Source organism: Oncorhynchus kisutch, linkage group LG15 (assembly GCF_002021735.2).
Source record: "Oncorhynchus kisutch isolate 150728-3 linkage group LG15, Okis_V2, whole genome shotgun sequence".
Classification (NCBI taxonomy): Eukaryota; Metazoa; Chordata; class Actinopteri; order Salmoniformes; family Salmonidae; genus Oncorhynchus; species Oncorhynchus kisutch.
The window spans coordinates 1,548,234-1,573,288 of record NC_034188.2 but is presented as its reverse complement, the minus strand read 5'-3'; the positions used below and the strand labels follow the sequence as shown (position 1 = coordinate 1,573,288).

Genomic DNA, 25,055 nt, shown 5'->3' with positions numbered 1-25,055 from the left:
ACAGCTGCTGGCTGGAGCTAAGGTAGGCTGCTGGAAGACAGACAGCTGCTGGCTGGAGCTAAGGTAGGCTGCTGGAAGACAGACAGCTGCTGGCTGGAGCTAAGGTAGGCTGCTGGAAGACAGACAGCTGCTGGCTGGAGCTAAGGTAGGCTGCTGGAAGACAGACAGCTGCTGGCTGGAGCTAAGGTAGGCTGCTGGCTGGAAGACAGACAGCTGCTGGCTGGAGCTAAGGTAGGCTGCTGGCTGGAAGACAGACAGCTGCTGGCTGGAGCTAAGGTAGGCTGCTGGCTGGAAGACAGACAGCTGCTGGCTGGAGCTAAGGTAGGCTGCTGGCTGGAAGACAGACAGCTGCTGGCTGGAGCTAAGGTAGGCTGCTGGCTGGAGCTAAGGTAGGCTGCTGGCTGGAGCTAAGGTAGGCTGCTGGCTGGAGCTAAGGTAGGCTGCTGGCTGGAGCTAAGGTAGGCTGCTGGCTGGAGCTAAGGTAGGCTGCTGGCTGGAGCTAAGGTAGGCTGCTGGCTGGAGCTAAGGTAGGCTGCTGGCTGGAGCTAAGGTAGGCTGCTGGCTGGAGCTAAGGTAGGCTGCTGGCTGGAGCTAAGGTAGGCTGCTGGCTGGAGCTAAGGTAGGCTGCTGGCTGGAGCTAAGGTAGGCTGCTGGCTGGAGCTAAGGTAGGCTGCTGGCTGGAGCTAAGGTAGGCTGCTGGCTGGAGCTAAGGTAGGCTGCTGGCTGGAGCTAAGGTAGGCTGCTGGCTGGAGCTAAGGTAGGCTGCTGGCTGGAGCTAAGGTAGGCTGCTGGCTGGAGCTAAGGTGGGCTGCTGGCTGGAGCTAAGGTGGGCTGCTGGCTGGAGCTAAGGTGGGCTGCTGGCTGGAGCTAAGGTGGGCTGCTGGCTGGAGCTAAGGTGGGCTGCTGGCTGGAGCTAAGGTGGGCTGCTGGCTGGAGCTAAGGTGGGCTGCTGGCTGGAGCTAAGGTGGGCTGCTGGCTGGAGCTAAGGTGGGCTGCTGGCTGGAGCTAAGGTGGGCTGCTGGCTGGAGCTAAGGTGGGCTGCTGGCTGGAGCTAAGGTGGGCTGCTGGCTGGAGCTAAGGTGGGCTGCTGGCTGGAGCTAAGGTGGGCTGCTGGCTGGAGCTAAGGTGGGCTGCTGGCTGGAGCTAAGGTGGGCTGCTGGCTGGAGCTAAGGTGGGCTGCTGGCTGGAGCTAAGGTGGGCTGCTGGCTGGAGCTAAGGTGGGCTGCTGGCTGGAGCTAAGGTGGGCTGCTGGCTGGAGCTAAGGTGGGCTGCTGGCTGGAGCTAAGGTGGGCTGCTGGCTGGAGCTAAGGTGGGCTGCTGGCTGGAGCTAAGGTGGGCTGCTGGCTGGAGCTAAGGTGGGCTGCTGGCTGGGAGGTACAGTGCTTCTAGAAAGTCTACGCATCAAACTTTTTTCACATTTTGTTGAGTTACAAAATGGCATTGAAATATATATCTACACAATACTCAGTGTCAAAGTGAGAATAGAATTCTACACATTTTTACAAATTAATAATTAAATAACTAAAATATAGTTCAGGAGTAAAATGTGTCTTAATAAATCACATAAGTTACATGGACTCACTCTGGATGAAATAATAGGAGTTGACATGATTTTTGAAGGACTAACCCTTCCTCTGTCCCCCATATATGGGTCAGCAGGGAGCCTTGTGGTTAGAGCATTGGGCCCATAACCGAAAGGTTGCAAGATCGAATCCCCGTGCTGACAAGGTAAATATCTGTTCTGCCCCTGATCAAGACCGTTAACCCACTAGGTCGTCAACTCCTGGACTGCTCTGGCGTGTTGTGTGATGGCATCAACTCCTGGACTGCTCTGGCGTGTTGTGTGATGGCATCAACTCCTGGACTGCTCTGGCGTGTTGTGATGGCATCAACTCCTGGACTGCTCTGGCGTGTTGTGTGATGGCATCAACTCCTGGACTGCTCTGGCGTGTTGTGTGATGGCATCAACTCCTGGACTGCTCTGGCGTGTTGTGTGATGGCATCAACTCCTGGACTGCTCTGGCGTGTTGTGTGATGGCATCAACTCCTGGAATGCTCGAGAAGTTGTGACTCGTGGGAGCTCTGGATGATACTTGAATGAATGGCCAATCGTATTGCTCCAAATACAAACCAGCAGTGTTTCTCTATCACCTTTGTGACTGACAGGCTCCTGTCCTGTCTAGAAGATGCATATTGTTAATTCTAGTGCACCCTTATCGGCGTTGCCAACAACCGGATGCTTCTGGATCTCAGGGATACAGCCATCTTCAACCGGGTGCTTCTGGTTCTCAGGGATACAGCCATCTTCAACCGGGTCCTTCTGGTTCTCAGGGATACAGCCATCTTCAACCGGGTCCTTCTGGTTCTCAGGGATACAGCCATCTTCAACCGGGTCCTTCTGGTTCTCGGGGATACAGCCATCTTCAACCGGGTCCTTCTGGTTCTCAGGGATACAGCCATCTTCAACCGGGTGCTTCTGGTTCTCAGGGATACAGCCATCTTCAACCGGGTGCTTCTGGTTCTCAGGGATACAGCCATCTTCAACCGGGTGCTTCTGGTTCTCAGGGATACAGCCATCTTCAACCGGGTGCTTCTGGTTCTCAGGGATACAGCCATCTTCAACCGGGTCCTTCTGGTTCTCAGGGATACAGCCATCTTCAACCGGGTGCTTCTGGTTCTCAGGGATACAGCCATCTTCAACCGGGTGCTTCTGGTTCTCAGGGATACAGCCATCTTCAACCGGGTGCTTCTGGTTCTCAGGGATACAGCCATCTTCAACCGGGTGCTTCTGGTTCTCAGGGATACAGCCATCTTCAACCGGGTGCTTCTGGTTCTCAGGGATACAGCCATCTTCAACCGGGTGCTTCTGGTTCTCAGGGATACAGCCATCTTCAACCGGGTGCTTCTGGTTCTCAAGGATACAGCCATCTTCAACCGGGTGCTTCTGGTTCTCAGGGATACAGCCATCTTCAACCGGGTGCTTCTGGTTCTCAGGGATACAGCCATCTTCAACCGGGTGCTTCTGGTTCTCAAGGATACAGCCATCTTCAACCGGGTGCTTCTGGTTCTCAGGGATACAGCCATCTTCAACCGGGTGCTTCTGGTTCTCAGGGATACAGCCATCTTCAACCGGGTGTTTTCTTTTATGCCTGTTACATTAGGTTAATTCTAGTGGGTCAGCAGACTTTTTTTCCCCTTCTGACTAGCGGCTCTAGTAACCGGCTGAAAGTTAGTCTGCAATCAGCTGTATAGCCAACCTGAAAACACTGTAAACCACACGCCCTTCTGGACTGAGCTGCAGGAGAGGAAGGAAACTGCTTAGGGATGTCACCATGAGGCCATTGGTGATTTTAAAATGGCTACAGAGGTCGATGGCTGTGATGGGTGAACTGAGGATGGATCAACAACATTGTAGTGATTCCACAATAATGACCTAAACGACAGAGTGATAAGATTACAAATATTCCGAAACATGCACTGAGGCACTAAAGTAATACTGTACAAAACAAAATGTTGGGCCTAAATGCAAAGCCTTAACATTTGTGGAAAATCAAACGCATCATTGAATAACTGCCTCCTTATTTTCAAGCATGATTATGGCTGCATGGTTATGGGTATTCTTGACATCGACAAAAGACTGTGGAGTTTTTCAGGATGAAAAGAAAGGGATGGAATTCAGCACAGGAAAAATCCTAGAGGGAAAACCTTGTTAAGTCTGCTTTCCTGGGAGACGAATTCATCTTTCAGCAGGACAATAACCTAAAACACAAGGCCATATCTACATTGGAGTTGCTTACCAAGAAGACAGTGAGTGGCCACGTGTTTTTATTTTTACCTAAATCTGCTTGAAAATCAACGTCAATGCTTGACTTGAATGGTTGTCTAGCCATAATCCCCAACACCTTGAAAGAGCTTTTAAGAATTTTTTGTGAATAGAATAATGGGAAAATATTGTACAATCCAGGTGTGCAAATCTCTTATGAGAGAGGAGACTCCCAGCTGTAGTCGCTACCAAAGGTGTTTCTAACATGTATTGACTCGGGGAGCTGAACACTTATTTATTTAATGAAGATGTATATTACTGTTTTCATTTCTTATTTTACTTTGTTTTGTGTAGATCGTTGAAGAAGGCACAGTGATGATGAAACGTTGTTTTTTCACCCATTTAAGTGACTGGGAGGTTATACGTATGGAGACTCTCTCTTTGTTTTTCTATCTTCCAGTTTATTCTGCGTTAGTCAGCACCTCTACACTAAACCCCGCCCGGGGAGTTGGGCGGCGGCGGCGCCGCGCCGGGGAGTTGGGCGGCGCCGTATCTGTCCTGCCATGGCCTGAGGGCACAGAGTATCTTCATCTCTCCGTCTAGACTTATCTCTACCTCAGTCTATTTCACCTGATGTCGAGATTGGCACGGTGTGTTAAACGAGGATTACCTTCAGCTTTATAATTGGAAAATACCCCATCCATCGTATCAGTAATCTTGTTACCAGACACTTTCTCCCAAATGCGCAAAGATTCTGGTGGACCAACTCGTCAAACTTGTCCTTCATTCGCCAATAGAACGACAAGGAGAAGCTCCCAGTGCATCGGCTTAATCTACTAACCAATCATCTCTCACAGCTCTTTCCCCTAACCCTCCCCTATATGTGTTTTGGTTCAGTTTGGAGCCACGCCTCGCAGACATGTGATTTGCTTAAATTACCTACACTTTACTCAGTAAGGTCACTCCCATATAAATTCAATGATCACTCCTACTAAGGCCAACTTTAAATTGTTGATATCGCAGGCTTAAATACTGTATGCAATAGCCTGGGGTGAGGTTATTGCAGCAGTAGTAGTCAGCAGTAGTCATGTTTTGGCTGTTCTGTAAGGCATTTCAGTTGTCTCGGCAGCAGTGGTTAGTTCCAGGAGACCGGAGGGACAGTGTTGTAAACACTCAGCCCCTATTGTCATCAGGGTTAAAGCTGGGAAATGTCACCTGTATCTTTCATTCATTGACTCCTGGGCTTTTATTGCCAGATTTTTAGAATGAGACGAGCCATCAAACAGGCAAAGATACCAAAAATACCAGGACATGTACCCAGAATGCTAGTGTCTTCAGACATTTTCAACCTCTCCATGACCCAGTCTGTAATACCAACATGTTTCAAGCAGACCACCGTAGTCCCCGTGCCCAAGAATGCCAAGTTAACATGTGCTACGGACTATCGCCCATTTACATCCTATAGCCATGAAAGTCTGGTCATGTCTCACATCAACACCATCATCCCAGACACCCTGGACCCAATGGTCCAATTCACATACTGCCCCTACAGATCCATAGATGACGAATAACACTCCACACCACCATTTCCCACCTGGACAAAAGGAACACCTATGTGAGAATGCTGTTCATTGACTACAGCTCAACTTTCAACACCATAGTACCCTCCTAACTCCTCAACAATGTGTAGGCAGGTAGCTTAAGATTCAAACCTTCTCAAACAGCCTAATTCATACTCTCGAAGGTGCTCCCATAATAATGTGATTAGTACAAGGTAAGGCAATACATTCTTCCCACACGAAGACATTACCTCGTTCCACTTCCTTTTAAAAGTGTTTCCATATTTAGAATAAAACCTCTTTCCTACGAACATCCATCAGGCTTGATGGAGCTGTTTTGTCTTTTAGTAATGTGGTTCCTTTAACAATACTCATTGAAAATTTGTGTTAAATGTATATTGAATCAAATGTTTTGGTTAGTAGTAACCACCACCACCTGTTATATTGGGTATTTTGGACAGTCATTCATGTAGATATAGAGGTCTATAGAGTCTGTCTGCATTCCTGATTTCTGGAACCGATAGCTTACCTGTGGAACATTGACTTTTCCTTGTTTTCCTATCCTGACTTCTCCGGTCCCCACCAGGATAGTTATACAAGCCCACACACAGCCAGCCGTATTGCACCTAGCTTCTATCATCAGAGTGGAAATTAATGATTTCACATCTCTCCCCCCCCCCCCCCCCCCCTCGCTCTCTAGATGACCAACGTGATGGTACCCTTCATGTTTAAGTATGCTGTGGACGAGCTGAATGGACTGTCAGGTCATATGTTGAACCTGAGCGACGCCCCCAGCACCGTGGCTACCATGGCAACTGCTGTTCTGATTGGCTGTAAGTCCCACAAAAAAATACTGTATTTGAATATCTTGGAACAGAATATTGTCACAGTCCAGGAGTTATTATAGAATCAATCTGGGAACCATTAAACAATAAGTATATCAAACCTAGTCTCTGTGTCCCGACCTCTCTGCTGTCACTCTGTGAATAGACCAGAGGTCAGGGTGTTGGTGACCAGTCCTTCCTATGAGTCCAGACTGCCTCCATCGTCTAACCCTGGCTCTGACTGCTGATGAAAACAACTAATGAACAACGGTAGCTAGCTAGACACCAGGATTAGCTTGAGGTGCTTAAAGTATTGGAATTTGGCATACTGATATACAACTTGCCACTCTCCATGTTGTCTGTTGTCTGTAGCTTGTGAGGTGTGGAAACACTTTGTTGCTTTTATGAATTTTGTCTTGCTGCTTTTTGTTTTATGTTGCTCTGTCTGTATGCTACGTCTTGCTTGTCCTATGCTGCTCTGTCTGTATGCTACGTCTTGCTTGTCCTATGCTGCTCTGTCTGTATGCTACGTCTTGCTTGTCCTATGCTGCTCTGTCTGTATGCTACGTCTTGCTTGTCCTATGTTGCTCTGTCTGTATGCTACGTCTTGCTTGTCCTATGTTGCTCTGTCTGTATGCTATGTCTTGCGTGTCCTATGCTGCTCTGTCTGTATGCTACGTCTTGCTTGTCCTATGTTGCTCTGTCTGTATGCTACGTCTTGCGTGTCCTATGTTGCTCTGTCTGTATGCTACGTCTTGCGTGTCCTATGTTGCTCTGTCTGTATGCTACGTATTGCTTGTCCTATGCTGCTCTGTCTGTATGCTACGTCTTGCTTGTCCTATGTTGCTCTGTCTGTATGCTACGTCTTGCGTGTCCTATGTTGCTCTGTCTGTATGCTACGTCTTGCGTGTCCTATGCTGCTCTGTCTGTATGCTACGTCTTGCTTGTCCTATGATGCTCTGTCTGTATGCTACGTCTTGCTTGTCCTATGATGCTCTGTCTGTATGCTACGTCTTGCTTGTCCTATGTTGCTCTGTCTGTATGCTACGTCTTGCTTGTCCTATGTTGCTCTGTCTGTATGCTACGTCTTGCTTGTCCTATGTTGCTCTGTCTGTATGCTACGTCTTGCTTGTCCTATGTTGCTATTGTCTATATTGTAATTGTTTTTAATAACCTGCCCAGGGACTGCGGTTGAAAATTAGCCGGTTGGCTAAAACCGGCACTTTTACTGAAATGTTGATTAATGTGCACTGTCCCTGTAAAAATAAACTCAGACTCAACTCAAGTACTGGGATACCTTGAAAATCTGACGCTTTCTCAAGTTGGTACTTGAAAAGTACTTGAATTAAAAGGAGAGGAGAACAGAAAATGATATAAAATAGATATTATCTCTCTCTATATATATATATATATATATATATATATATATATATATATATATATATATATATATATATATATATTGGCCTTGTGAATTCCTAGGCATACTACAGAATTTTATTTCCTCATGTGTTTGGCGCTCTGGTTGCCAGGCGATACATAACTGACTGATTAGGAAAGGCGAGATCGCTCATTCCACCCACACTGCCTCCCAGCAAGGCAGATTCAACCCTGCCTGCAGGATATTGATGTTTATGAATGGTTTTGACAGACCCATCCGGGGATTGTAGTAGAGGGTTCTGCCAGACCCATCTACACAATTCGTAAAAAATATTTTGGCGTATATTTTTTTAGCGTTTACTCGCTTTTCTATATTGATAATTATTGTATACCCACTTGTCCTAGCGTTGATCAATGTTCAGAACGCTAAATGTTATTGATCTTATCGTGTCTAACTCTCACGTCCCTCTGATTGACCTACCTCTGTCAACGAGTGGAATCATGAATGATTCAGGTAGAATCGTTATGTTCACCTGCTCTCTCTGATTTACCTTGTTAGCAGCACATTCACTCACCACTCTGTCCAATGGGGAATTCCGCCCACGACATAGGCCGATAGGTGAAACAAACTACCTCAACCCAGACCTACAGTAGTAAGTGGCAGAGACTCCTGTCAACAGACATCCCCCAAACAAAAAAAACCTGACTCTCGAAGAATGAGTTTACAACCGGTAAGTAGTCGCTGATATTGCAGTCAGATTTTTAGGTAGTTCAAGTGCTCTGGCTGTTAGCCAGGTAGCTAGTTATAACTAGCTGGCTAGAAGGAGGAGGTTAGAAGCTAATGTTGAACAGAGCCTGACCACAGCAAGAGAAGTTGACTGATATTAAGCTAGCTACCTAGCTATAATCAGAAGTTGGGTTACTAGAAATTCTTATAACAAAATACATTTTTCTTTACAGTGAGTAGTGAGACGGTTGTGTTTAGGCTGCAATGAAGGAGGCAAAGGAGAGATGGAGATTAATTGAAACTAGCAATAAATATTAGTGTTTGAAAAAGTACTTAAGTCCTTGAATTTGACTTGCCACTGTCTGTACGAACCATGTAGACACTAGCAGGGATCACGAACTAGATTCAGCTGCGCTACAATTTTTTTCTTGAGCGGATGGACCGAATCATAATTACAAATAGATGTCAAATTGACCGCAAGAAACCCAAACATAGACTACCGGTCAAATGTTTTAGTACACCTACTCATTCAAGGGTTTTTCTTTATTTTTACTATTTTCTACATTGTAGAATATTAGTGAAGACAAACTATGAAATAACACATATGGAATCATGTAGTAACCAAAAAAGTGTTAAACAAATCAAAATATATTTGAGAATTCAAATAGCCACCCTTTGCCTTGACAGCTTTGCACACTCTTGGCCTTCTCTCAACCAGCTTCATGAGGTAGTCACCAGGAATGCATTTCAATTAACAGGTGTGCCCTGTTAAAAATGAATTTGTGGAATTTCTTTCTTTTTTAATTTATTTGAGCCAATCAGTTGTGTTGAGACAAAGTAGGGGGGGGTACACAGAAGATAGCCCTGTTTGGTAAAAGACCAAGTCCATATTATGTCAAGAACAGCTCAAATAAGCAAAGATATATTCACCCAGAAGTGGTGCTCCTACTTGCAAACTTAAATCAGTTTTACCAAAATTTTACCAGCATGTCACGTGCAACCAGAGGAAAAAAAAATCCTAGACCACCTTTACTCCACACACAGAGATGCATACAAAGCTGTCCCCCGCCCTCCATTTGGCATATCTAACCATAATTCTATCCTCCTGATTCCTGTTTTCAAGCTAAAACTAAAGCAGGGAGTACCAGTGACTCAGTCAATACGGAAGTGGTCAGATGACGCGGATGCTAAGCTACAGGACTGTTTTGCAGCACAGACTGGAATATGTTCTGGGATTCATCCAATGGGATTGAGGAGTATACCAACTCGGTCATCGGCTTCATCAATAAATGCATCGACGACGTCGTCCCCACAGTGACTGTACGTACATATCCCAATAAATTACAGGCAACATTCGCTTTGAGCTAAAGGCTATAGCTTCCGCTTTCAAGGAGCGGGAGACTAATCCGGACGCTTCTAAGAAATCCCGCTATGCCTTCAGATGTGAAATTCAGACGCGAACTGCCCAGTGGCGCGAGCCTACCACACTGACTAAATGCCTTTTATGATCACTTTGGAGCATGCACAAGAGCAACAGCTGTTCTGGATGACTATGTGATAATGCTCTCGGTGGCCGATGTGAACAAAACCATTAAACAGGTCAACATTCACAAAGCCGCTGGGCCAGATGAATTACCAGGACGTGTACTCAAAGCATGACCAACTGGCAAGTGTCTTCACTGACATTTTCAACCTCTTCCTGACCGAGTCTGTAGTACCTACATGTTTCAAACAGACCACCATAGTCCCTTTGCCCAAGGAAGCGAAGGTAACCTGCCTAACTGATTACCGCCAGCTGCAACTGGATCCTGAACTTCCTGACTGGCCGCCCCCAGGTGGTAAGGGTAGGCAACAACACGTCTGCTACGCTGATCCTCAACACAGGGGCCTGACAACAACCTCTCCCTTAATGTGAGCAAGACAAAGGAGATTATCGTGGACTCCAGGAAAAGGCAAGTTGAACAGGCCCCCATTAACATTGACAGGGCTGTAGTGGAGCAGGTCGAGAGTTTCAAGTTCCTTGGTGTCCACATCACCAACAAACTAACATGGTCCAAACATACCAAGACAGTCGTGAAGGGGGCATCTCAAAACCTTTTCCCCCTCAGGAGACTGAAAAGATTTGGCATGGGTCCCCAGATCCTCAAAGTTCTGCAGCTGCACCATCAAGAGCATCCTGACCGGTTGCATCACCTGGTATGGCAACTGCTAGGCATCTGACCATAAGGCTCTACAGAGGGTGGTGCGAACGGACCAGTACATCACTGGGGCCAAGCTTCCTGCCATCCAGGACCTATATAATAGGCGGGGAAAGACCACATTTTTCTGCTACCGCTCGGCAAGCCGTACCGGAGTGCTAAGTCTTTGACCAAAAGGCTCCTCAACCCATTAGACTGCTGAACAATTAATAAAATCTCCACCGGACAATTTACATTGACCCCCTCCCACCCCCCTCCTTTTTGTACACTGCTGTTACACGCTGTTTATTATCTATGCATAGTCACTTCACCCCTACCTACATGTACAAATAACCTCAACTAACCTGTGCCCCCTGTATATAGCCTCCACACTGACTCAGTACTGGTACCCCCTGTATATAGCCTCCACACTGACTCAGTACTGGTACCCCCTGTATATAGCCTCCACACTGACTCAGTACCGGTGCCCCCTGTATATAGCCTCCACACTGACTCAGTACCGGTACCCCCTGTATATAGCCTCCATACTGACTCAGTACCGGTGCCCCCTGTATATAGCCTCCACACTGACTCAGTACCGGTACCCCCTGTATATAGCCTCCATACTGACTCAGTACCGGTACCCCCTGTATATAGCCTCCACATTGACTCTGTACCGGTACCCCCTGTATATAGCCTCCACATTGACTCTGTACCGGTACCCCCTGTATATAGCCTCCACATTGACTCTGTACCGGTACACCCTGTATATAGCCTCCACATTGACTCTGTACCGGTGCCCCCTGTATATAGCCTCCACATTGACTCTGTACCGGTACACCCTGTATATAGCCTCCACATTGACTCTGTACCGGTACACCCTGTATATAGCCTCCACATTGACTCTGTACCGGTGCACCCTGTATATAGCCTCCACATTGACTCAGTACCGGTGCCCCCTGTATATAGCCTCCACATTGACTCAGTACCGTAATACCCTGTATATAGCCTCCACATTGACTCAGTACCGTAATACCCTGTATATAGCCTCCACACTGACTCTGTACCGTAACACCCTGTATATAGCCTCCACATTGACTCTGTACCGGTGTCCCCTGTATATAGCCTCCATACTGACTCAGTACCGGTGCCCCCTGTATATAGCCTCCACACTGACTCAGTACCGGTGCCCCCTGTATATAGCCTCCACACTGACTCAGTACCGGTGCCCCCTGTATATAGCTTCTATACTGACTCAGTACCGGTGCCCCCTGTATATAGCTTCTATACTGACTCAGTACCGGTGCCCCCTGTATATAGCCTCCACATTGACTCAGTACCGTAATACCCTCTATATAGCCTCCACATTGACTCAGTACCGTAATACCCTGTATATAGCCTCCACACTGACTCTGTACCGGTACCCCCTGCATATAGCCTCCACACTGACTCTGTACCGTAACACCCTGTATATAGCCTCCACATTGACTCTGTACCGGTGCCCCCTGTATATAGCCTCCATACTGACTCAGTACCGGTGCCCCCTGTATATAGCCTCGTTATTGTTATTCTTATTGTGTTACTTTAGTGTACTTGGTAAATATTTTCTTAACTCTTCTTGATGTCCACTGTTGGTTAAGGGCTTGAAAGTAAGAATTTCACGGTAAAGTCTAAACTTGTTGTATTTGGTGCATGTGACGAAGTTTGTTTTGAGAAACGACAGTCTGTTACTTTAAGACATGAAGGTCAGTCAATACGGAACATTTTAAACAACTTTGAAAGTTAAGTCCAGTCGCGAAAACCATCAAGCGCTATGATGAAACTGGCTCTCATGAGGACAGCGACAGGAATGGAAGACCCAGAGTTACCTCTGCTGCAGAGGATAAATTCATTAGAGTTACCAGTCTGGCCTGGGCCCGAACAGTCTCCTCTCTCATAAATTCAGGCTAGATTTGTCAGCCATGTCCATTTTGAGCCAGACCTGGGTCCTAATAGTATTTAACCCTAACCCTAATAGTATGTATTTTTTCAAGTACCTGAGGTTAACCTCATTTGACTTGCCTAGTTTAATCAAATCAATGGATCTCTATTTTTGTCTTTACCTGATAACTCCAAAGGTTGGCTTGCCCCTCTCTCCGCTGAGCTCTGCCCCTATGTTGCCAAAGCCCTGACGAAATCCTCTCTTTCCCTCTTCTCCCAGACGGTGTGTCCCGTGCCGGTTCGGCCCTCTTCAATGAGCTGCGTAACGCCGTGTTTGGGAAGGTGGCCCAGAATTCCATCCGGCGTATCGCCAAGAACGTGTTCCTGCACCTCCACAGCCTGGACCTGGGCTTCCACCTGTCCCGCCAGACGGGGGCGATGTCAAAGGCCATTGATAGGGGCACCAGGGGCATCTCCTTCGTCCTCTCTGCCATTGTCTTCAACCTGGGACCCACTGTTTTTGAGATGGGGCTGGTCTCTGCTATCCTGGTGGGTAAAGTTCCCCCTGCTTCCATATATCCATACTATCATGAACATTACTGTGTTAGTTTGACAGGAGAGTAGGAGCATATATCACTGTACCGACACTGCCCCTGAGTACCAACACTGTACCGACACTGCCCCTGAGTACCGACACTGTACCGACACTGCCCCTGAGTACCGACACTGTACCGACACTGCCCCTGAGTACCGACACTGTACCGACACTGCCCCTGAGTACCGACACTGTACCGACACTGCCCCTGAGTACCGACACTGTACCGACACTGCCCCTGAGTACCGACACTGTACCGACACTGCCCCTGAGTAACGACACTGCCCCTGAGTACCGACACTGTACCGACACTGCCCCTGAGTACCGACACTGTACCGACACGTACCGACACTGCCCCTGAGTTTTTTTATTTTACCTTTATTTAACTAGGCTAGTCAGTTAAGAACAGATTCTTATTTTCAATGACGGCCTAGGAACAGTGGGTTAACTGCCTGTTCAGGGGCAGAACGACAGATTTGTACCTTGTCAGCTCGGGGATTCGAACTTGCAACCTTTCAGTTACTAGTCCAACGCTCTAACCACTAGGCTACCCTGCCGAGTACCGACACTGTACCGACACTGCCCCTGAGTGAGTACCGACACTGCCCCTGAGTGAGTACCGGCACTGCCCCTGAGTGAGTACCGGCACTGCCCCTGAGTGAGTACCGACACTGCCCCTGAGTGAGTACCGACACTTCCCCTGAGTGAGTACCGACACTGCCCCTGAGTGAGTACCGACACTGCCCCTGAGTGAGTACCGACACTGCCCCTGAGTGAGTACCGACACTGCCCCTGTACTGTAGTCTTCTACGGGGTATAATCTTAACAACTTGGACGTGCTCAAATGTAACAATGTCCTTTTCCCAAATCTTTAATTCCGCCCATCCTCGACCCCAAGACTTGGGGGTCGAGGGTTGCCTAGTGGTTAGAGCGTTGGACTAGTTACTGAAAGCTTGCAAGTTGAAATCCCCGAGCTGACAAGGTACAAATCTGTCGTTCTGCCCCTGAACAGGCAGTTAACCCACTGTTCCCAGGCCGTCATTGACAATATAAGAATTTGTTCTGAACTGATTTGCCGAATTAAATAAAGGTGAAATAAACACCATCATAACCTAGTTGATCCTGCCCTGCGTTTTGATTCCCTAGTTGATCCTGCCCTGCGTTTTGATTCCCTAGTTGATCCTGCCCTGCGTTTTGATTCCCTAGTTGATCCTGCCCTGCGTTTTGATTCCCTAGTTGATCCTGCCCTGCGTTTTGATTCCCTAGTTGATCCTGCCCTGCGTTTTGATTCCCTAGTTGATCCTGCCCTGCGTTTTGATTCCCTAGTTGATCCTGCCCTGCGTTTGATTCCCTAGTTGATCCTGCCCTGCGTTTTGATTCCCTAGTTGATCCTGCCCTGCGTTTTGATTCCCTAGTTGATCCTGCCCTGCGTTTTGATTCCCTAGTTGATCCTGCCCTGCGTTTTGATTCCCTAGTTGATCCTGCCCTGCGTTTCTCGATTGTCCTACAGAAAAGATGCAGTTGTGCAAACAGTGAGCTGTTTTATAAGTTAGTACATGATCATGGGCAAAATGGGCAAAAATATTCTATGAACACTTTAAACGCCCAAGGTCAATGTCAGCACCCTCTTGGAAATCGAATTATCGTAATACAATCCCCATAAATATCTGCCTGTTTAAGCCCGAGGTATCTGTTATTTTTGCATTGGATGCGTCTCAATATACCACATCCGCCGATGTCGACTTCTGCATCTGGTGAAAGGTGTCAGGGCTAGAGCAGGGTTTGTCAGATTATCCCAAAATTGGTCTTCTCACGTCTCTGGAGTCCGAGTGGTTTGGGTGACTCTCAGGAACAGGATGGTGTTCTCTGTTTTGTTCTACAACCCCACCACAAGCGTCTTGGGTCTCGTCTGAAGTCGGTACAGCTGATTTGCCAACTTCTGTCTGAACAGTTTGGGCTACACTGATGTGGTTTTGATCTAGGATGCCCACAGGCCTTACAAGACTCATCTGAAGGTCCCCAGGTACCAGGTGAACATTTCTATGGAAGTCCACCACATGACCAAAGGTATGTGGACACCTGCTCGTCCATCTCATTCCAAAATCATGGGCATTAATATGGAGTTGGTCCCCCCTTTGCTGCTGTAACAGCCTCCACTCTTCTGGGAATACTTTTTACTAGATGTTGGAACATTGATGCAGAGACTTGCTTCCATTCAGCCACGAGACCATTAGTGAGGTCGGGCACTGATGTTGGGGGTGATTAGGCCTGGCTCGCATTCGGCGTTCCAATTCATCCCAAAGGTGTTCATTGGGGTTGAGGTCAGGGTTCTGTGCAGCCAAGTCAAGTTCTTCCACAACAATCTAGACAAACTATTTCTGTATGGACTTCTTTGTGCACGGTGGCATTGTCATGCTGAAACATGAAAAGGCCCCGAACTGTTGCCGCAAAGTTGGAAGCACAATTGAATGTTATTGTATGCTGTTGTGTTAAGATGTTCCTTCACTGGGACTAAGGGGCCTAGTCCCATCCATTAAAAACATCCCCAGACCATTATTCCTCCTCCACCAAACTTTACAGTTGGCACGATGCATTGCGGCAGGTAGCTTTCTTCTGGCATCCGCCAAACCGAGATTTGTCTGTCAGAATGCCAGATGATGAAGCGTGATTCTTCGCCATTTTATCCTTGACAGTTTGAATGCACAGCGACACCGTGACAAGATCCTTAGGCCCATTGTCGTATGACATCTCCTTTATGTTGAGTTGATCAGGCTGTGGATTGTGGCCTGTGGAATGTTGTCCCATTCCTCTTCGATGGCTGTGTGTTGTTGGATATTGCCGGGAACTGGAATGTACTCGAGGACAGTTTTTTATCTTCCAGGAATTGTGTACAGATCTTTGCTACATGGGGCCGCCTCAGGATCCCGTCTGTTCAAAGTTGATATCAGCAAACCGCTCGCCCACACTACGCCAGACATGTGGTCTGCCATCTGCCCGGTACAATCGGTTAGGAAGTCGGTCACGACGCCGAACTGCAGTCGGGTCAAGATCCTGGTGAGGACGACAAGCACGCAGATGAGCTTAACTGACACTGTTTCTAACAGTTTCTGCAAATCCACAGTTTAGGGAGCAGAGTGAACAGTCTATGGGTTAGATGGAGTCTTTATATTATAATAGTGGTATCTACCTGGTGAGACTAATGGCTCGTCTTGTTATTCTCCTGATGTTCTGCTCTGTTCTAGCTATAGTCATAAGTTGTAATGATAGCTTGGTAATGTCTTTATCCACCTCCAGTTTGATGTCTTTCTCTCTCTTTACTCAGCATTATGCTTTCTTTTCTACAATATTAAAATGTCTCTCTCTCTCTCCTCAGTATTATAAATGCGGGGTGGAATTTGCTGCGGTGACTCTGGGTACTCTGGGAGCGTATACAGCCTTCACCATTGCTGTCACACAGTGGAGGTACTGTCCACTAGGTTGTTGTTGTTGACAGATGGCCTTCACCGTAGCTACCTGTTGGTGTTCATTGTACTAGGTAAATACAGTGCCTTCAGAAAGTATTCAGACCCGTTGACTTTTTCCACATTTTGATATGTTGCAGCCTTATTCCAAATTAGATGAGGATTTCAAGACTTGTTTGAAAAGCCTTCCAGGTGAAGCTGGTTGAGAGAATGCTACTTTGAAAAATCTGAAATTGAAACTGATTGAAATTGAAATCTGAAACTTTTTTGGTTACTAAATGATTCCATATGTGTTATTTCATAGTTTTGATGTCTTCACTATTATTCTACAATGTAGAACATAGTAAAATAAAGACAAGCCTTGAAGGATTAGGTGCCCAAACTATTGACTGGTACTGCAAATGTAATATTTCATATTTTTTTCAAAAAAAATACTAAACTTTTGCTTTGATATCATGGGGTGTTGTGTTTTGGGGCGTTCAACATTGATGAGGAAAAAAGGATGTAACTAAATGGAAATGGGGTCTGAATACTTACCGAATGCTCTGAATGTGGTTGGCCTAGCTATAGCTAGCAGTTTAGAAAAGCTGAAGTTACCTTTTCCTGTGAATTCTTCCCAGCTGTGTAACCCTTGTCGTCCATCTTGTTCTCTAGGACTCGGTTCAGGATAGAGATGAACAAGGCAGACAACGAGGCAGGAAACGCTGCTATTGACTCTTTACTCAACTATGAGACCGTTAAGGTGAGACCGTTTCGCTCTCTGCTCTCTCCTTCTCCACCTTCTCCTCCTCTCTGCTCTCTCCTTCTCCACCTTCTCCTTCTCCACCTTCTCCTGCTCTCTCCTTCTCCACCTTCTCCTGCTCTCTCCTTCTCCACCTTCTCCTTCTCCACCTTCTCCTCCTCTCTGCTCTCTCCTTCTCCTCCTTCTCCTCCTTCTCCTGCTCTCTGCTCTCTCCTTCTCCACCTTCTCCTTCTCCACCTTCTCCTCCTCTCTGCTCTCTCCTTCTCCTCCTCTCTGCTCTCTCCTTCTCCTCCTTCTCCTCCTCTCTGCTCTCTCCTTCTCCTCCTCCTCTCTGCTCTCTCCTTCTCCACCTTCTTCTTCTCCACCTTCTCCTCTCTGCTCTCTCCTTCTCCTTCTCCACCTTCTCCTCCTCTCTGCTCTCTCCTTCTCCTTCTCCACCTTCTCCTTCTCCTTCTCGACCTTCTCCTCCTCTCTGCTCTCTCCTTCTCCACCTTCTTCTTCTCCACCTTCTCCTCTCTGCTCTCTCCTTCTCCTTCTCCTCCTCTCTGCTCTCTCCTTCTCCTTCTCCACCTTCTCCTTCTCTCTGCTCTCTCCTTCTCCTTCTCCACCTTCTCCTCTCTGCTCTCTCCTTCTCCACCTTCTCCTTCTCCTCCTCTCTGCTCTCTCCTTCTCCACCTTTCTTCTCCGCCTTAATCGTCTGCTGCTCAGTGACATGGATAGATATTCATGTTACTTGGAGGAATTAATCCACCCCCCTGCCCAGACATCCACAATAACCCCCCCCCTGCCCAGACATCCGCAATTACCCCCCCCTCTCCAGCACATGTACAGGTGTTATCACAGTGTTTAATAGTCACAACCAATGGGGTCCTGGTGGGCAGGCAGTCGGCACCTAATGGGGTCCTGGTGGGCAGGCAGTCGGCACCTAATGGGGTCCTGGTGGGCAGGCAGTCGGCACCTAATGGGGTCCTGGTGGGCAGGCAGTCGGCACCTAGTGGGGTCCTGGTGGGCAGGCAGTCGGCACCTAGTGGGGTCCTGGTGGGCAGGCAGTCGGCACCTAGTGGGGTCCTGGTGGGCAGGCAGTCGGCACCTAGTGGGGTCCTGGTGGGCAGGCAGTCGGCACCTAGTGGGGTCCTGGTGGGCAGGCAGTCGGCACCTAGTGGGGTCCTGGTGGGCAGGCAGTCGGCACCTAGTGGGGTCCTGGTGGGCAGGCAGTCGGCACCTAGTGGGGTCCTGGTGGGCAGGCAGTCGGCACCTAGTGGGGTCCTGGTGGGCAGGCAGTCGGCACCTAGTGGGGTCCTGGTGGGCAGGCAGTCGGCACCTAGTGGGGTCCTGGTGGGCAGGCAGTCGGCACCTAGTGGGGTCCTGGTGGGCAGGCAGTCGGCACCTAGTGGGGTCCTGGTGGGCAGGCAGTCGGCACCTAGTGGGGTCCTGGTGGGCAGGCAGTCGGCACCTAGTGGGGTCCTGGTGGGCAGGCAGTCGGCACCTAGTGGGGTCCTGGAGGGAGTACAGGAGGGGACTGAGGACACACCCTGCTGGGGCCCCCATGTTGAGAATCGGTGTCGAGGAGGTGATGTTGCCTACCCTCACCACCTGGAGGCGGCCTGTCAGGAAGTCCAGGACCCAGTTTCATAGGGAGGAGTTCAGACCCAGGGCTGTGAGCTTTGTAATTAACTTAAAGGACATTATGGTGTTGAAGGCCGAGCTGTAGTCGATGAACATCATTCTCACACATGCATTTATTTAGTCCAGGTGGGTAAGGGCAGTGTGCAGTGCATCGTGAAAAGACTCTGGGGATGAGCATGCACCTCTATGTGCCCATTGTTCCTCTTTAGTGCAAATAAAAGCCTTGAGTGGTGAGTTGATGCAAGTCAGGAAGATTAAACTCTCAGACTCAGGAAGACATCAAACTCTGACGAAAAAGAAAGGTTTTATTTGCCCATATAAAGTCTGTTATTAGCAAGTATATTTTAAACGTATTACTTTGGTGGGCTAAGCTTAGTAATTTATTTGTCACGATTGATTCAACTTATAGGTCTATAATCGGCAGGGGACTCTCCAGATCTTCCTGGTTTTAATAGAAGTGAAATAACTGTTTTTTTACATGGATCTAGGAAGCTCTGAATTGCGTGACGTGTTGTCATTTGTGTAAATAGGGGGGGGGGGGGGCTCATTTGTCCTTTAAAAAAAATATATATATATATATATATATCTATTCAATGGGAAAGCCGTCCAATCCTGGTGTTTAATTTTTTATTTATTTTTTAAGATAAACTCCACAATTTCGTGGTATCCAATTGGTAGTTACAACTGTGTCTTGTCGCTGCAACTCCTGTACGGACTCGGGAGAGGTGAAGGTCGAGAGCCGTGCGTCCTGAAGTTGTTGGCCCTCTTCAAAAGGAAAAGATGGTATTCCTGCTTCGGTTCAGAAATATGATTTTCTTTCATGTAAATCTGTTTTATGGGTTTCCTTTTTAAACATTTCAAACTCAGATTGAACCTTTGCGGAGTATGAGATGTGCCCCATTAAGGCATCCCAGATTATATTGGGGGTCGGCTTTTCTATGTCCTCTGTCTACATTTGTAATATTACGTAAAAAAATAAAAAATCATTAATGTATGTAACACATTTTGGGGCTTGAAGATGTGCTCTGCTCATTTTCCATATTCTGTCATGTGTATTTTCTGTTACATAATCTGAAAACACCAGATTTGCCCCTGATGGGATATACAATGAAATCGTGATGTATTTTTCACCAGGTACAACAGTAGAAAACGTCCTCCTTCGTCCATTTGCTGGGATATAAGGGACAATTGTGTATTCTTATTTATCAGGATGCCTATCACTTCTGCTATTACTACAGTTGTGAAGTGGGCACGACAACACCTTTTCTCCCTCAGGAGACTAGCATAGGTCCCCAGATCCTCCGTTTGTTTTCTACAGCTGCACCCTCGAGAGCATCCTTACCGGTTGCATCACTGCCTGGTATGGCAACTGCTCGACATCTGACCGTAAGGCGCTACAGAGGGTAGTGCGTACGGCCCAGTTCATCCCTGGGGCCAAGCTTCCTGCCATCCAGGACCTATATACTACGTGTGTCAGAGGAAAGCCTGAAAAATTGTCAGACTCCAGTCACCCTAGTCATAGACTGTTATCTCTGCTACCGCACAGCAACCGGTACCGGAGCGCCAAGTCTAGGACCAGAAGGCTCCTTAAACAGCTTCTAACCCCAAGCCATAAGATGCTGAACAATTAATGAAATAGACCCCCCTTTTGCTTTTACACTGCTGCTATTTGATGTTTATTTATGTGTAGTCACTTTACAAGTTACATTGACTCAGTACCGGTACCCCCTGTATATATCCTTTTAACCACAACAAGGTGACTGGGAATATGGTCGAATACAAACAGTGTAATTATTCCCTCCGTAAGGCAATCATACAGGCAAAATGTCAGTACATATACATAGTGGAGTCGCAATTCAACGGCTCAGACACGAGACGTATGTGGCAGAGTCTAAAGGAAACCACGGATTACAAAGGGAAAACCAGCCACGTCGCAGACAAGCTTTGAGGATAACACAGCGCCACCGGCCTGCTCCCGAGAACTGTGGACTCTCCTTCTCCGTGGCCGACATGAATGAGACATTTAAGAGTGTTAAACTTCGCAAGGCTGACGGCCCAGACGGCATCGCTAACCCCGTCCTCAGAGGATGCGCAGACCAGCTTGCTGGAGTGTTTACGGACATATTCAGTCTCAACTTATCCCAGTCTGCTGTCCCCACTTGCTTCAAGATGTCCACCATTGCTCCTGTTCCCAGAAAGCAAAGCTATCTGAACTAAATGACTATCACCCCGTAGCACTCACTTCTGTCATCATGAAGTGCTTTGAGAGGCTAGTTAAGGATCATATCACCTCCACCCTACCTGACATCCGAGACCCACTTCAGCTTGCATACCGCCCCAACAGGTCAACAGACGATGCAATCGCCACCCCACTGCACACTGCCCTAACCCATCTGGACAAGAGGAATACCTATGTGAGAATGCTGTTTATTGACTACAGCTCAGCATTTAACACCATAGTGCCCTCCAAGCTCATCATTAAGCTGGAGACCCTGGGTCACAACCCCGCCCTGTGCAACTGGGTCCTTGACTTCCTGATGGGCCGCCTCCATTTGGTGAAGGTAGGAAACAACACCTCCCACTTCGCTGATCCTGCGTGCTCAGCCCCCTCCTGTACTCCCTGTTCACCCATGACTGCGTGGCCACTCACACCTCCAACTCCATCATCAAGTTTACAGACGACACTGCAGTAGTAGGACTGATTACCAACAATGATGAGACAGCCTACAGAGAGGAGGTGAGGGCCCTGTTGGAGTGGTGCCAGGAAAATAACCTTCCCTCAACGTCAACAAAATGAAGGAGCTGATCGTGGACTCCATCGAGCATCCTGTCTGGTTGCATCACTGCCTGGTTTGGCAACTGCTTGGCCTCCGACCCCAAGGCTCTACAGAGGGTAGTGAGTACGGCCCGGTACATCACTGGGGCCAAGCGTCCTGCCTTCCGGGATCTCTATACCAGGCGGTGTCAGAGGAAGGCCCTAACAATTGTCAGACTCCAGCCACCCGAGTCATAGTGTTCTCTCTGCTACTTCACGGTAAACGGTACTGGAGCGTCGAGGTCCAAAAGGCTCCTTAACAGCTTCTACCCTCCAAGCCATAAGACTCCTGAACAGCTAATCAAAGGGCTATCCAGACCCCTCTTTTACGCTGCTGCTACTCTGTTATTATCTATGCATAGTCACTTTACCTCTACCTACGTACATATTACCTCAATTACCTCGACTAACCGGTGCCCCCGCACATTGACTCTGTAACAGTACCTCCCTGTATATACTCTCGCTATTGTTATTTTACTGCTGCTATTTAATTACTTGTTACTTTTATTTTCATTTTTCTTTTTACTTAACACTTTATTCTTAACATATTAAAGCTGTTAAGGGCTTGTAAGCATTTCACTAAGGTTGTATTTGGCACATGTAACAAATACACTGTGATTTGGACTGTATTCTAGTCCATCCTATTCAACAATTGTTGTTTGTATGTATATATGTGTGTGTATATACATACATACATGGATACAATAGTGTGTGTATGTGTGTGTGTATATATATATATATATACACACACACACACACACACACACACACACACACACACACACACACACACACACATACACACACACACACACACACACACACATATATATATATATATATATATATATATATATATATATATATATATATATATATATATATATATATATATATATATATATATATATATATATATATGTACACTATTCTATCCATGTATTATACAGATATGCTACGTATTATATATACTGCATATTCTTTATACTACATATTACAATACACATTCTATATACGGTCCATAGTGTCTATACTACACATTCTATATACGGTCCATAGTGTCTATACTACACATTCTATATACGGTCCATAGTGTCTATACTACACATTCTATATACGGTCCATAGTGTCTATACTACACATTCTATATACGGTCCATAGTGTCTATACTACACATTCTATATACGGTCCATAGTGTCTATACTACACATTCTATATACGGTCCATAGTGTCTATACTACACATTCTATATACGGTCCATAGTGTCTATACTACACATTCTATATACGGTCCATAGTGTCTATACTACACATTCTATATACGGTCCATAGTGTCTATACTACACATTCTATATACGGTCCATAGTGTCTATACTACACATTCTATATACGGTCCATAGTGTCTATACTACACATTCTATATACGGTCCATAGTGTCTATACTACACATTCTATATACGGTCCATAGTGTCTATACTACACATTCTATATACGGTCCATAGTGTCTATACTACACATTCTATATACGGTCCATAGTGTCTATACATCGCATCATGGAGCTAGGAACACCAGCATTACACTGTTGGAGCTAGGGAACACCAGCATTACACTGTTGGAGCTAGGGAACACCAGCATTACACTGTTGGAGCTAGGGAACACCAGCATTACACTGTTGGAGCTAGGGAACACCAGCATTACACTGTTGGAGCTAGGGAACACCAGCATTACACTGTTGGAGCTAGGGAACACCAGCATTACACTGTTGGAGCTAGGGAACACCAGCATTACACTGTTGGAGCTAGGGAACACCAGCATTACACTGTTGGAGCTAGGGAACACCAGCATTACACTGTTGGAGCTAGGGAACACCAGCATTACACTGTTGGAGCTAGGGAACACCAGCATTACACTGTTGGAGCTAGGGAACACCAGCATTACACTGTTGGAGCTAGGGAACACCAGCATTACACTGTTGGAGCTAGGGAACACCAGCATTACACTGTTGGAGCTAGGGAACACCAGCATTACACTGTTGGAGCTAGGGAACACCAGCATTACACTGTTGGAGCTAGGGAACACCAGCATTACACTGTTGGAGCTAGGGAACACCAGCATTACACTGTTGGAGCTAGGGAACACCAGCATTACACTGTTGGAGCTAGGGAACACCAGCATTACACTGTTGGAGCTAGGGAACACCAGCATTACACTGTTGGAGCTAGGGAACACCAGCATTACACTGTTGGAGCTAGGGAACACCAGCATTACACTGTTGGAGCTAGGGAACACCAGCATTACACTGTTGGAGCTAGGGAACACCAGCATTACACTGTTGGAGCTAGGGAACACCAGCATTACACTGTTGGAGCTAGGGAACACCAGCATTACACTGTTGGAGCTAGGGAACACCAGCATTACACTGTTGGAGCTAGGGAACACCAACATTTTGCTACACCCGCGATCTCAAGCTAAACTTGTACGCGACCAATAAACTGATTTTCTTCTTCCTGTCCAGTTTCCCTGCATTGTTTTATTTCCTGTTCATCTGTAATATTTCCTGTAGACCTGTTTCACTGTTTCGAGATGTTTTTAGTGTTGGTCTGTTTGAGGGCTGCATTCCCATGGGGCCTTGCAGGTGCCTTGGTGGACGAGTGGGGTAACATCTCACAGCAAGAACTGGCAAATCTGGTGCAGTCCATGAGGAGGAGATGCATTGCAGTACTTAATGCAGCTGGTGGCCACACCAGATACTGACTGTTACTTTTGATTTTGACCCCCTCTTTGTTCAGGGACAATTTATTCAATTTCTGTTAGTCACAAATGCCTGTGGAACGTGTTCAGTTTCTCAATTTGTTGAATCTTATGTTCATACAAATATTTACACATGTTAAGTTTGCTGAAAATAAACGCAGTTGACAGTGAGAGGATGTTTTTTGTTGCTGAGTTTAGAGTGCATATGTAATTGGATCTCGTCCAGGGTTTCCGTTAGGCGTTAATAGATGGCTTTTGGACAATATTTTTTGGGGGGGGAAAGGCGATAAATAAAATTATCTTGGAGAAGAAAGAAAAAAATCCCCTCTCATTGTAATGGGTATATTAGGTGTATATATATGGGTGTATATATATGGGTATATTAAGTGTGTGTGTGTGTATATATATATATATATGGGTATATTAGGCATATATATATGGGTATATATTTAACTGGCTTATCGGTCTGTAGTTTAATTTGCATGATTTAGTGGAATTAAATAGGCAAATTTGTATAGTATATTCATTATGTTTCTTATCACACGTGTACAGCATACAGATAGAGCCTTTGAGTAGAAAATCTGTCAGACAGCGTGAGAGCTGCTGAAACAGCATCCCAAACAACTAATACACAGGATGGCAGGCTTCATCAGCACCTCACACCACTTTGTAAGGAGCTGGAGGAAGTATCTATTTGGTTTCAAACCTGAATGCTT

General features: G+C 46.8%; 1 protein-coding gene across 2 annotated transcripts in view; it reads left to right on the top strand.

Annotated features, from left to right (window-relative positions):
* LOC109881869 (ATP-binding cassette sub-family B member 7, mitochondrial) overlaps window positions 1–25,055 on the top strand; it is a 94,343-nt gene that overhangs the window by 40,095 nt on the left and 29,193 nt on the right. For both annotated transcript variants that reach the window (XM_031789466.1, XM_031789465.1), the window contains exons 5-8: window positions 6,023–6,155; window positions 12,631–12,899; window positions 16,319–16,407; window positions 17,061–17,148. In XM_031789466.1, the coding sequence (XP_031645326.1) occupies window positions 6,023–6,155; window positions 12,631–12,899; window positions 16,319–16,407; window positions 17,061–17,148 (579 nt within the window). The remainder of the gene's footprint in view (window positions 1–6,022; window positions 6,156–12,630; window positions 12,900–16,318; window positions 16,408–17,060; window positions 17,149–25,055) is intronic.